The sequence below is a fragment of the Cololabis saira genome, chromosome 16 (assembly GCF_033807715.1).
Source record: "Cololabis saira isolate AMF1-May2022 chromosome 16, fColSai1.1, whole genome shotgun sequence".
In the NCBI taxonomy this organism is placed as follows: domain Eukaryota; kingdom Metazoa; phylum Chordata; class Actinopteri; order Beloniformes; family Belonidae; genus Cololabis; species Cololabis saira.
The window spans coordinates 24686614-24700286 of NC_084602.1; the positions used below are offsets into that span (position 1 = coordinate 24686614).

Below are 13673 nucleotides of genomic sequence, written 5' to 3' on the forward strand. Positions count from 1 at the left end.
CCAGAAAGCCACGTGTGTTTATGTTTCGTTGGCTTGAGCAAAAAAATCCGTGAGGTAGAAAACAGCTAAATTAGAGCCAAGAGAGAAAATTAGCGTTAAATATGATTGTTTTTCACCCTGTCATTGGAAAACGGGGAAAGCACACAACTGGATACGAGTGGTGTTGCTGAAAAGTTGTGAAAAGCTCCACGGCAGTGCAACTTATATCATGTCTGGTAATGTTATATTGTATTCATTGCCTGTATTTGGCACTTAGTATTAATACCTGCCGCACCAGCGTTAACATTATTTAATATATCGGTTAGTGTATATGGGCTTCTGCCACAACAACACTGTATATGTTTTATAAACCATTAACTGTCCTTTTATATTCCTTTAAACCGCCTCACCAAACTATTTGATTTACCTGGCTTTGCAAGTGGTCTGGTCTCCTTGATATAAATCAAATTCACAAATGGCGAAAGAAGAAGACATTTCCAAATGGAGCAGAACAAGGGACCCATCATCACTACGACATAGGAAAACATGTCCCTCATCAGGAGAAAGTCTGCAAAACCAAATCAGCAGAGCGTCAAAAGAAAAGGACAGTAAAGCTGACAGGTCGTCGGACGAGGACGGACAGTCTTCAAATGGCTCTTATGCTCCGTTTTTGCACTGCAAAAGTCATGCGTCACAGATTAAAGTGCTTCTTATTCTAGTGATGGGGTTGTCTTTCTCCACACGCCTTTACAAGATAACAGAACCTCCTCATGTTTGGTGAGTCGCAGTTTATGCATCATATCCAGTACTGGAGTTGAGGGTGGATGAGGGGAGATGGCATCCCCCCTGAAATAAAAACGGTCAAAATCATCCCCCCTGTAAAGCTGCCATGTCTTTCCATCCCTTATGTCATTTCATCAATGAATGTGGTTTTACTGCTGTTTCAACATTTAGAGTCATCACCAGAAAAATAACTTATTTGACAATTTTCACCTGTTTCAAGTCAATTTTCACTTGAAATAAGTAGGAAAATCTGCCAGTGGGACAAGATTTATCTTCTCATTACAAGCAAAAATATCTTGTTCCACTGGCAGATTTATCTTCTTATTTTAAGTGAAAATCTACTTGAAACAGGTGAAAATTGTTTTTTCCAGTAATGAGTCTTGTTTTAAGTGTAATGAGATTTTTTTTTACTAAAATAAGACATTTTAACTAGAAATAAGACAAATATTCTTGTTAAGATTTTGAGTTTTTGCAGTGAATCATTTTACTTATCCTGTGAAGGACATATTGATAAGTTCAGAAAACTGTTTTTTATTTTTGTGTTTTGATGTATTTGATGTAAGCCCAGTGGATATTTAAAGCTTACAGAAGGCTGCATTTAACTGCTGTCATTCCTGCAGTATTTCTGCAGGTGTTTTGGTCAGTGCTATTATTTGTAATATATTATATTATTTGTAATCAGCACAAATGATCTGTCCCCATATGATAAAATCCACCATCCCCCCCTGATTTTTTTTTACAACTCGAGTACTGATCATATCAGTGTGTCCATTCATTCCCAGAAGATCTCTCCTGAATGTTTTTGTGTTTTGTTTTTTTTTCAGTTGGGATGAAACTCACTTCGGAAAGATGGGGAGCTACTACATCAACAGAACCTTCTTTTTCGATGTCCATCCGCCTCTTGGAAAGGTGACCTGGCTGTGTCTGGCTTTTATGCTGACCCGAGAGTCTTCATGCTGACCTCTCTAATTTGCTGTTTTGGTCACTGTGTTGCAGATGCTGATCGGCCTCGCCGGTTATATGACCGGATACGATGGCACCTTTCCCTTTATAAAGCCAGGAGACAAATATGAACACCACATCTACTGGGGGATGAGAGGGGTACGCTCCTTCATGCAACTTGCACTATGTTACAGCTTTAAGTGACAAGATCCATCAAGCTGCTGCTGTTTTTGTCCTGTTTTCTGCAGTTTTGTGCCATCCTGGGATCCTTCCTCCCAGTCTTTGCCTACCTCATAGTGCTGGAACTGTCTCGGTCCTACACCGCTGCTCTCATCACAGCCACTCTTCTCATATTTGGTTAGTAATTCAACTCAAAACACATTCAATACCACAGTACATACTTTATTTTTCAGGGTTTTTTTTCACAAAAATCAAACAAATGGAAACGATATTTACAAAAAGTCCTTGTAACTTATAAATGCCTTAATTGCATAGCTTCATTCTGTATTAACAATGTTATTATCCCTTGTCAACAAGCAATAACTGTGTTCTGAAAATGTACAAAATGAGAATGAAAGTAGAGTTTTTAGTCTTCAGGTTTCTCTCATGTAGAAGCAGCTGTGAGTTTTGGTTAGTGTTGAACTTAAGAGGTTGCAAATATTAATTTTAATATGATAAAAATAGTCTTTTTCTTTTCTTTTTTTAACATCATCTTCCGGACAGACACAGGTTGCATCACCATCTCCCAGTACATCCTGTTAGACCCCATACTAATGTTCTTCATCATGGCAGCAGTGCTGAGTATGGTCAAGTTCAACCAGCAAAGTTGCAGGTGAGAAGATCACTAAAATCTTTGCTATGCTCCTTTTGTGATTGTTTTATTATGTGGGCTTTTTACTCCAAACTACTAGCTGATTTATTTATTAGTGGTAATTGTAAGAGGTATCTTGATCAAAACAGTAAAATGCAATGTTTTTGTTTTCTTCAGGCCTTTCACTGCCCCCTGGTGGCTATGGCTGGTACTGTGTGGTGTAAATCTTGCTGGGGCTCTTGGGGTGAAGTTTGTGGGTCTCTTTGTTATCCTTCTGGTGGGACTGAACACAATCCTTGATCTCTGGGATCTTTTGGGAGACCTGACTCTCTCACTGGTAAGCGGCAGCATGTTTTGATTGTGATGTTAGTGTTTATTAATTAGGCTGGAGATTTAACAGCCTTCCATTTCCTCTGGTTTCAGATGAATATTGCAAAGCATTTCCTGGCTCGGGTTGTTGGACTCATCCTGCTCCCACTCTTCCTCTATGTTACAATGTTTGCACTCCACTTTGTTGTGTTGAACAAAAGGTGAGTTTGATTGTTGAAGAAGGTTCATACTTGTATGATCCTGTCTGAGTAGGCATTTTTTTGTTATTGTTGTTGTTTCGTTTTTTTTCTGTTCTAGTGGACCAGGTGATGGTTTCTTCAGTTCTGCCTTCCAGTCCCGTCTAATCGGGAACAACTTGCACAATGCATCCATGCCCGAGTGTGAGTCAATTCAATAACATTATATTAATTCAGATCGGCACGAATGTTTCCTGACATTGTACATCCTCAATTCAGAAAAGGTTTGGATGGTATGGGAAGAAAAATAAAAAGTGGTTCTCGCATTTAGTTTCATTTTTATTTAATTGTAGATATTGTGAACTCAACATATTTCAAAGCTTGGCTCAGCTTCATTTCACCTGTCAGTCTATTAATTTCTTCTCTTTAGGTCTATGAAACATTTCAAAACAAGTGACGAATCCTTCCAGAGTTATTTTGTGTGATTTTGACTACAAAAGCATCTTAAGGTGTACAACGGTACACGGTTGTCTCTTTTATCTCCTTTGTCTTTAAAGTTCTCCAAACACCCTCTATTAGGGACAGCTCAGGACTTTACTTCTACTGTCATTTAGCAGACGCTTTTATCCAATGCGACTTACACTTTAAAAAGAAAACAGTCCAGTACCCCAACACTCTCTCATGCTTTTGTGTTTTATGTAAGCTCGGGTTTTTTATTTTTTTGTTTATAAAAAAAAAAAAAGTATGAAGGACTTTTGAAACAAATGGTTTATTTTAAGTGAAAAATGTAAACGCTCAGTGTCTTTGTGTGCATTAAAGCTGCCATTGTATAAGTGTAAATTACCTTTTCCAAAGACACAGATTCAACCCCACAAATCAGAGCCTGGCGTTTGGACTCGCTACTGATACTGGATGATCACGTTCATCTTTGGAGCAGAACGCACAGAGGCCATGATCACAACACACACGTCCACTGTGTGATGGCCCGTCCTAGATGCATCCAAATCCAGAGACATTAACGTTAAAATGCTTTGCACAATTAAGTTTTAAGGTGCAAATGTTAATTGAGCTGCATGTCGTAATGACATGTCTGATGAACGACGGTTCTTGATGCAGGCCCGTCTGCAGGATCAGGAACAAGTCCAGTTTAGGCCTGTGTCCTGTATGCACTGAAATTCCTCCTGATTATTTAAACTGTTTAATTCACACTGGAAGTGTTTCCTTTGGAGAACATTCTTTTTCAACATTTATGGCGTTTTTAACAAACCGGAGAACTTCTGCCTGTTCTTCCTCCCAGGATTTTTGATATTTATTTTGTACCAAATCATGATTACTTGTAAATCTTTTCTAAGATCAGTTACATATGTTGCAGGTGTGTTGGTTCATAGTTGATTTACTTTAAACTGAATTTCAAAATTTTTAGATGTACTTTTCTTAAAGGAGCATGAGGCAGGATTGAGGCAGGATTTATGAAAAGAAATTCGTATACGTTTTAAGTTTTCTAGTAATAATGTCAGATGAAGCGTTCCAAACCAAAAAGAATGAGCCCTCTAGTGCAGGGGTTCCCAACCTTTTTTGTGCCGAGGACCAGCAGAAGTATAAACAAAAAGCTCAGGGACCGGTTGACAATTTATGTAAATTTTAATAAACATTTTAGAAAAAAACTATGCATTTTAAAATGCAGGCTATCATTGTTTTACTAACTTTACAATGGTTTCAGGTGCATATATTTATCCACCAACAGGTGGCGACTCATTTTACGAAAATAACAGCCTATTTCAATTGCCAGACCGCTGCGACACTTTGCCAGCTGCTTTTTCCCCCAAAAGTTCGAGGCAGATGTCTTTTGCAGCGGGCAGTATTAGCTCCTCTCCAATTGTAAAGGGCTTTTTAGCTTTTGCAATCCGGTGAGCAACGAGATATGAAGCCCTCGTTGCAGCGACGTTAGCTGATGTTGTGGCCTTTAAAACTTGCTTCTGCAAATCTAACTCACGTTTTTTCCTTTCGAAAAAATCCACTGGTTTGTCTTTGAGAGAAGGATGTTTTGTATTTAAGTGTCTTTGAAGCTTGGATGGCTTCATTGCTTCGTTGGCGAGCGTTTCTCCACATAAAATACATAGTGGGTTTGGCGCCTCCAAATCGCCAATTGCAACAAATCCATATTTTATATACATAATGTCGTACTTGCGATTAAAGCTTTTGCTTTTCTTTTTGGTAGGATTTTCCACTTGTTCATCACCATTTCTTTTACTCGAACAACCAGTAAAGAAACGGCTCATGGAGGTTTGCTGAGGTCCGCTCATCTCTGCAGCTGACTGAACCTAACCTGCATACAGCACCTGTGCATGGCGCTGTTCAGTCCAGTCGGGTACCAGAACTTATTGTCCGCCAAGCCATGACAGGGCTGCCACTCAAAGAAACACATTTCGATTTATACAAGTTTTGGAGGAAATTATATGACAAAAAAATGCTTCAGGTGAAGAATATGGTGTAAAAGTTAACTTATTTCAATAATTCAACTAGAATATGGTGTAAAAGTTAACTTATTTCAATAATTCAACTAGAATATGGTGTAAAAGTTAACTTATTTCAATAATTCAACTAGAATATGGTGTAAAAGTTAATCTATTTCAATAATTCAACTAGAATTTGGTGTAAAAGTTAAATTTATTTCAATAATTCAACTTAAAAGGTGAAACTAATATATTACCTAGTCTTATTACATGCAAAGCATGATATTTTGAACCTATGTTATAATTTTGATGATGGAATTGTTTATTGATTTCATAAAATATTCTCTAATTATTTTTTTATTTGGGGCTTTCATAAACTGTGAGCCATAATCAGAGCAGCGTCTTGCTGCTGCAGGTAACTGCTGCACGGAGATGAGTGACGGACGCTGGCTGATTTATGGTTCCGCGTTGCACCGACGCAGAGTTTACGGGGTAGGATACGCGGAGACCTGAACGTACAGTGCGCGTCGCACGATTTTTTCTTTTCTTTTTCTTTTCGTCTTTTCAACTGAGCACGCAAACACAAACTGAGGGTGCAATGCTTGCTTATGCACCCTCGTAGAACCGGGCCTGGCATAATATATGTCCGTATTGGTTCAATACGGAACTTTTAATTCCAATTCCCAACCCCTACCTGGAAGTGAAGCCCGATTCCTCCCCGCAGCGCTGTCTGGCACATAGAAAGATCTGGGCACAGACGCAGCAGGTCCGCCACAAAGATTTTGCTGGCCTTAATGTTTCCTGTGTTTTATTTGTGTTATTATTGATCAATTTAGTGTTGATGTGTGTGTGTGACAGACGTGTGTATGGGGCGTTAATGAAAATACGAGACAAATCGCAACATTTTCTTCTCAAATAAAGGACAATTCCGTATTTTACGGTACGGGTGGCAACCCTACTTGCAAGTGTTCTTTTATTCGCCGTATCCAGGCTAAAATGCTCCCGAACATTTGAAGTTTTGTTACCCGCAGCTGCGCTGGGAGGGCGCAAAAGAAAAAAAAAAAGGCTCCGCTGAGACGTCCTGCAGCGCGGCTCTGGGCAGAGATTGTATGAGGTGAAGTGAAGTGAGATGCCTCACTCCATTGGGAAAAAAAACGTCTGGTGACAATTTTGATTATCGCTTTTTTGTCGACAACGTCGACGAATCGTTGCAGCCCTAATTATGATCGGAACACAAGCCATTCCACGGCCCGGTAGTAACGGCTCTACGGACCGGTACCGGTCCGGGGACCGGGGGTTGGGAATCACGGCTCTAGTGTATCTGTCCGTTGCCTTGAACAGTGTGTGCTGCAATATGTGCTGCAATTCTGGGCCCGAATTTCCCGCGCTGTCCTGCGGATGGGACGTCATGCACGTTCTCCCCGTTCTCCCGTGCCGGCTTCGCTGTTGGCTGCAGTACCCCCGACGGCCGTCGTGGTGAAGGGTGGCGCTAGAGAGTCTCATTTCTTAAAAGGAGCCTCATGCTCCTTTAATAAAGCAGTCCTCTTGATCTTCTGCTTTTCTGTTGCAGACCTGGCATATGGCTCCACGGTTACAGTGAAAAACCTCCGCATCGCTGGAGGTTATTTGCACTCTCACTGGCACTTGTACCCAGAAGCAGTTGGAGCACGGCAGCAGCAGGTTCGTCCGCACAGAAAACTTTGAAACACTGACCAATATCTGTGATGCATATCAGTCTGAACGGCCTTTTTTGTTTTTTGCTTTTGTTTGTGCTGAACAGGTGACAGCCTATCTGCACAAGGACTATAACAACCTGTGGCTGGTTCACAGACAAAATGATAATGATGGTAAGAAAAGATTGACTTTTAGAGTTGCCAGCACTCCTTTCCCAGCGTAATCTCCTCTCTGGACTGAGCTGAAGTCTTCTTTACCTTGAGAACTAGTTTAGTTGTTTTTTTTTGTGGCACAAAATCCAAGTGTTGAACCAAGTGGAGTGGCTATGTCTTCAGACAGTCCCTTTTAATGTCTGTCTCTATTATTTATCTTTAATGAGCTCAATCTGGGAGCCCTGATCTGGTTCGTCATGGGGACGTCATTCGATTGGAGCACAAAGAGCAAGTATCACGCATCCACATTGTCGATTGACGGTTCTCTCCAAGTTTTGTAAATGTTTTCAATAAGTGTAACTGGGTTTTTTTGGCTCTTTCAGAACAACTCGTAACCTGCACAGTCACCTCCATGAAGCTCCTCTGACAAAGAAACACTTCCAGGTTACAGGCTATGGAACTGTGAGTGGACCTACGGCTAAGCAGCTCATGATCTTGTTGTGCATTATTAGATTTTTGCTGCCCGGTTGTTTTTGTGTCTGAAATTTTACACATTTGGTCTGTTCACAGAATGGGACAGGAGACGCTAATGACCTGTGGCGGGTGGAGGTGTGTGGAGGCCAGAAGGGTGACCTGGTGAAAGTGCTGCGGAGCAAAGTTCGCTTTCTGCACACAGCTACCGGCTGCATGCTTTTTTCCTCTGGAAAGACTCTCCCAAAGTGGTAAACCAAGTCTTCTCATCTCTGATTTCACTTCCTTATCCATCTATGGACACTTCAGGTTTTGTTTTTGTTCAGGGGCTGGGAGCAGGTGGAGGTGACCTGCAGCCCCTACCTGAAAGACACTCCAAGTTCTCAGTGGAACATCGAGGATCATATCAATCCCAAATGTACGAAAAGTATCTTGCATACATTCTTATGTTGTTGTTTTTCTGTGTGTGTGTGTGTGTGTGTGTGTGTGTGTGTGTGTGTGTGTATGTGTGTATGTGTGTATGTGTGTATGTGTGTATGTGTGTATGTGTGTATGTATGTATGAATATATTTTTTGTTTGATTTGTTTTTTTTTATGCCAGACACTTCTGAAAATCCTACGATATGATTTTTATGTCTTCTTGCAGTACCCAACATTAGTCTGTCTGTGTTAAAGCCCAGCTTCCTGGAAATCTTGCTGGAGTCCCACATAGTTATGATAAGGGTAGGTAATATTAAAATAATGTATCAGCCAAAAAAGAATGTTCAATAATAATAATAATAATAATAAATGTGATTTTTTTTTTATTTATTTATTTATTTTTATTTTTTTATAAATGTTCCCTTTTTTTCTTTAGGGTAATAGTGGCTTGAAACCTAAAGACAATGAAATGAACTCCAAGCCTTGGCACTGGCCCATCAACTACCAGGTATGTAAGCCGAGCTGCAGTTCTTTTCTTCTTTATTAATTCAGTTTGAGTTCATAACTACTATTAACTCTAATTACAATTGTTTTTTGGTGAAGGGACTGAGATTTTCAGGAGTTAATGAGTCAGAATATCGCGTCTACCTGCTGGGGAACCCTGTAAGTCTGTTCGACTCGCTTCACGGTCTTGTTGTCATTTTTAGTCTGATCGACACACATGAACTCTCAACTAAATCCTCTTCTTCAGGTGGTCTGGTGGATAAATCTGGCCAGTTTAGGGTTGTATCTCATCATGGCTGCAGCGGCAGCAATAGCCATTCAAAGAGGTTTCTCCCTGGGCCACAAAAGAAGAGGTATTATTATTATTATTATTGACTGGTGGATTCTAACTTGAGACTCATGATGACAGCAGAGATGAAAGGATGATATAAAGCAACAAATAAATCCATTCTGGGTTTCAGAGCATTCATATGTGCTCATGAGAGGAGGAGGACTGCTGCTCCTCGGCTGGCTGCTTCACTACGTCCCCTTCTTTACCATGGGCCGTGTCCTTTACTACCACCACTACTTCCCAGCAATGCTCTTCAGCAGCATGCTAACAGGTACCACGTCCCACCAGGTTCTGCTTATTTTTGAATTAAAAAGCAGGTTGTTTGCAATGTGTTATTGGAGTGTGCAGATGAAGACACCCGAAGAAAATTTCTTTTAAATTGGTATTTTTTTTCCATAAACTTGTCCATTTTGCATAAAGTAAAGATTTTTTGTGTCTTTCACTGTAGATTATGATGAAAAACTGTGTGATTAGGTAGTGTTACTATTTATATGAAGTTCTGTTTTGTTTTGTTTTTTATTGGCAAATGAAAACCCTCTATTCAGATCAGTGGCAGGTTAGTCTAGTGGCTCTAGAAACACACCTGACTTCAAAGACAAGTTCATGATCAGTAACAGGTCTGACTCCAAAATCTTTGAGACCTTTTTGAAAAAAACATGTTGGCAGGATGTTTAAACAGGAAGAGTTCAGCTGACGTAAGACATCCTCCAGGTCTTTGCTCTTAATGGGTTGAAACTGTGTCATGCTGTTTAAACCAGTTTTTGATAGACAATGTACATATGCTGAACCTGCTGGTGATGTACCAACTGCTTGTGTAATATTTTGGATTTTGTCTATGACGAATTTGGCAAAGTCATTGGAGACCAAGGTGGGATAAGTGCTTTTTGTGCTGCAGGACTTACATTGGACATCCTATTTCGAAGTGCCGACCTGCTGATCCATCCACCATTGTGTGATTGGTTGCGGAGAGGCGGCTGGCTGGTACTGCTATTCAGTGTTGTTTACAGGTGAGCTCAGTATTGTGCTATAATTTGTTGGAAGTTCACTGTCACAAACTGTATATTGATACTGTGTGACGTAGGGCTGGGCGATATGGACCAAAAGTCATATCTCGATATTTTCTAGCTGAATGGCGATACTCGATATATATTGATATTTTTTCTGTGCCATAATTGGGGTTTCCCCCAAAGCATTATAGCATAGCATCTCTGTTAGCTTCATTTTTTCTGAGGCAAACCCTTAAAAAAACAGTCAGTTTTAATACAAAGCCTCGCGCCAAATGTCACACAGGTACCTTTATTAACAGAGATCTGCACAATATCAAAATGTATAAAACAAATGAAATAAAAATAAACTGCCTGCATATATAGAATAAAAATGCTTCTTGAATAAAATAAAACAAATATCCCTTTCCTGCATAACAATTAAATTAAAATACACTGTGCAATTAATACAATGTAGACAGTAACAGGCAGACTTTTCCACTGAGGTTGACAGTTGTGCAAATAACAAAACATTTGTGCAAATCTCAAATAAAACATTCAAGTCAATTTGTCACAAAATAAGCTATATCAAAATCATTAAAAAAAAATATATAAATAAATAAAAACATTTTATTTTTTTTAAATCGATATAAACGATATTGTCTCGTACCATATCACGTTTGAAAATATATCGATGTATATTAAAATCTTGATATATCGCCCAGCCCTAGTGTGACGTCTACCACATTTTGTGATTGTCCTTCCTTCTTTTCTTCGGTTTATTAAATATACTTGTGGTTGAATCTGGACTAAGCAGGCAGTATTATTAAAGTATTACTTCAAAGACTTTTGTTCGTCATTATTGCTTTCTTGGGATGTAATAAGATGATTGCCATCAGTGTCATGACGTAATTAAGCCATGATCAACTAATCTACCATCTTCATGTGATTCTTATCACATCAATACATAATGATTCCTTCACTTTGTAATCCCGTCTGTATTGCAGTTTCTACCTGTTTCATCCGCTATCCTATGGCATGACGGGTCCTCTAGCACACGAGCCGGGCAGCACCATGGCTGGCCTGAAGTGGATGGAGTCGTGGGAGTTCTAGTCAGCTCTGCAAGGACATGACACAAAACCTGTGGTGTACATCCACGGTTGCCAGTATTATGGACACAAAGCAGTTTGGACTTCAAAGGTATTACAAAGGAATAATTTTGATAAGGTACTCACTAAAACTCTGCGTGTCCAAGTATCTGTGTCACAACATTTAATGCTCTGTAGACCATCAAAAATAAAGGATGCTTGATAAGACGGACTTGAATTACTACAATGTGAAAGACAAAGTGTGGTGAAGTCTATGAAAAGAGACTCAAATTAACTCTGAGATGCCTTGAGTGATGATATACTGTAACTTCCATCCATAATCAGCAAAAGTGCCTGAAAGGTATTGAAAGAAATCCTGAGAAGTTTAAATGGTATTCTTTCTTTATTGTTGGTTTCAAAACAACTCATACAGTTGCATTTGTTTTTATTCCTGTCATGGTTATAGTATTTTGGTACTGTATTCAGCTATTTCTGCTGAGCTCCACTACTACTGACTGTCATTGTTTACATTTCATTTTCAACAATAAATAGTGATATTCTTGTATTCACTTCTTCTTTATGCTCCTAAAATCAATCCAAAGTAAACATGAGAATTTGTTACATAAGATGCATCACAAACGCAGAAAAAATGTACAAGAGTTAGATAAAAACATACATTGAAGTGTTTTATCCTACAAAATATTAATGTCAAGTAGATGATTACCCATTGTGAAATAAGTTGAGTGAAAAAGTTTCAGTCAAGTTTCAACAACAAAACCATACTTGGCGTCTCTACCTCTCTCCCTTTTACACCTGTCAAACTCTGCGCTCAATCTGAGCTCCAATAATTTCATTAAACTCTCCATCCCCAAAGCCTGTACAGTCTTTGGTCGCAGCGCCTTCCGGTTTGCTGCAGCTAATGACTGGAACACACTACAAAACACTCTCAAACTTTCTGCCCTCATATCACACTCTGTCTTCAAACAAAATCTGCAACAAATTACAGTTGACTCTTGCACCTGTTGATCAGGCCGACTTGCCACATCCCAATGTCTTAATGTTTTTCAATATTTTTGTATTTATATTTATTGTACATATTTATTGTATTATTATGCCATTTTATATAATGTTTTTTATTTCTGGCACTCCCCTTTCCATCTCCCCTCAAAGTGCTTATGCTCTTTGTTCAGGCTGCATTTGCAAATAAGAATTTGTTCTTAAATTGCTGCCTGGGTAAATCTTCTTCTCCTTTCGGCTTTTCCCCTCAGGGGTCGCCACAGCGAATCAGTTGCCTTCATCTGAGCATGTCTTCTGCATCCTCTTCTCTTACCCCAACTACCTCCATGTCCTCTTTCACTACATCTATAAACCTCCTCTTTGCCTCTTCTGGGCCTCCTACCTGGCAGTTCAAAACTCAGCATCTTTCTACCAATATATTCACTCTCTCTCCTCTGGACATGTCTGTACCATCTCAGTCTGGCCTCCCTGACTTTATCTCCAAAGCCTCTAACATGTGCTTTCCCTCATAAGTTATATTAATATTTGCCTGGGCAAATAAAAGTTTAATAATAATAATTATCCTGATATTTAATATTACACTTTGATTCTTAATATACATTACTTTTTTGTTTAGGAATAGGGTAAAGGCTCTATTAAGAGTAAATGACAGCACCTCCTGCGCCAAATTAAACATAATACGATTCAAGATACTACATCGCATGCATTTTTCCAAAGCAAGATTGGCTAAAATATATCCTAACACAGATGCGAGTTGTGACAGGTGTCGAAACACTCCTGCTGATTTAACGCACATGTTTTGGTCGTGTCCTGCCCTGGTAAATTATTGGTCCACCATCTTTAAAACTTTATCAGAAGCACTGAATATTGATCTTCAACCCGATGCTGCTATGGCCATATTTGGTACCACAGGTATTAAATATACAACATTAAAGAAAATCTATAAAAACATTATTGCATTTACAACGCTGCTTGCAAGAAGAATAATATTATTGCACTGGAAGTCAAAAAAAACACCCAAAGTATCTCTATGGTTTAGTGATCTGACGCAATTCATACAGTTGGAGAAGATCAAATATACTCTCAGGGGGTCCAAGGAAAAACTTTTCTCTGTCTGGGATCCGGTGTTACTGTATATCAGTAAACTTAGAACTGTGCCCACTTAGATATCCCATAGCAGCCACCTGTATGTGTGTGTATACAGTATATGCTTATATGCATGTTAACTTGCTATATTCATTATTGATCTATGTTTTTTTATTTGTTTTTGTTTTTTTTTCATTCAATTTTACAATTCTGTTGGTTAGGTGTCCAACCTGTTCAGGGGATGGGAGGGCAGTGGTGTTAAAATATAAAAATGAGCATTGTGATCCTTTTGTGTCAGTATCCGTGTGCTGTGCTATCAATGCTCAATAAAAAAAATATAAAAAAAAAAAAAAGAAATAGGGTAAAGTGCAAATCTTACTGCGAGTATGTTGGATTGAAGGATTGAAAACAATATGGAAAGTAATAATATTCAGAGGTGTCAAGTAACAAAGTACAAATACCTTACTTACGTT

At 39.1% G+C, this 13673-nt stretch overlaps 1 protein-coding gene across 1 annotated transcript; it reads left to right on the top strand.

The window, feature by feature from the left end:
- Window positions 1-45: 45 nt before the first annotated feature.
- pomt2 (protein-O-mannosyltransferase 2) lies at window positions 46-11635 on the top strand. Its single transcript, XM_061743096.1, has 21 exons — window positions 46-756; window positions 1587-1671; window positions 1759-1863; window positions 1953-2061; window positions 2428-2536; window positions 2693-2852; window positions 2939-3045; window positions 3143-3225; window positions 7045-7154; window positions 7255-7321; window positions 7528-7588; window positions 7684-7762; window positions 7871-8022; window positions 8098-8189; window positions 8418-8494; window positions 8628-8699; window positions 8795-8854; window positions 8943-9048; window positions 9157-9297; window positions 9922-10033; window positions 11017-11635. The coding sequence occupies exons 1-21, from the start codon at window positions 455-457 to the stop codon at window positions 11120-11122; spliced, it is 2295 nt and encodes a 764-aa protein (XP_061599080.1). The 5' UTR covers window positions 46-454; the 3' UTR covers window positions 11123-11635.
- Window positions 11636-13673: the final 2038 nt, after the last annotated feature.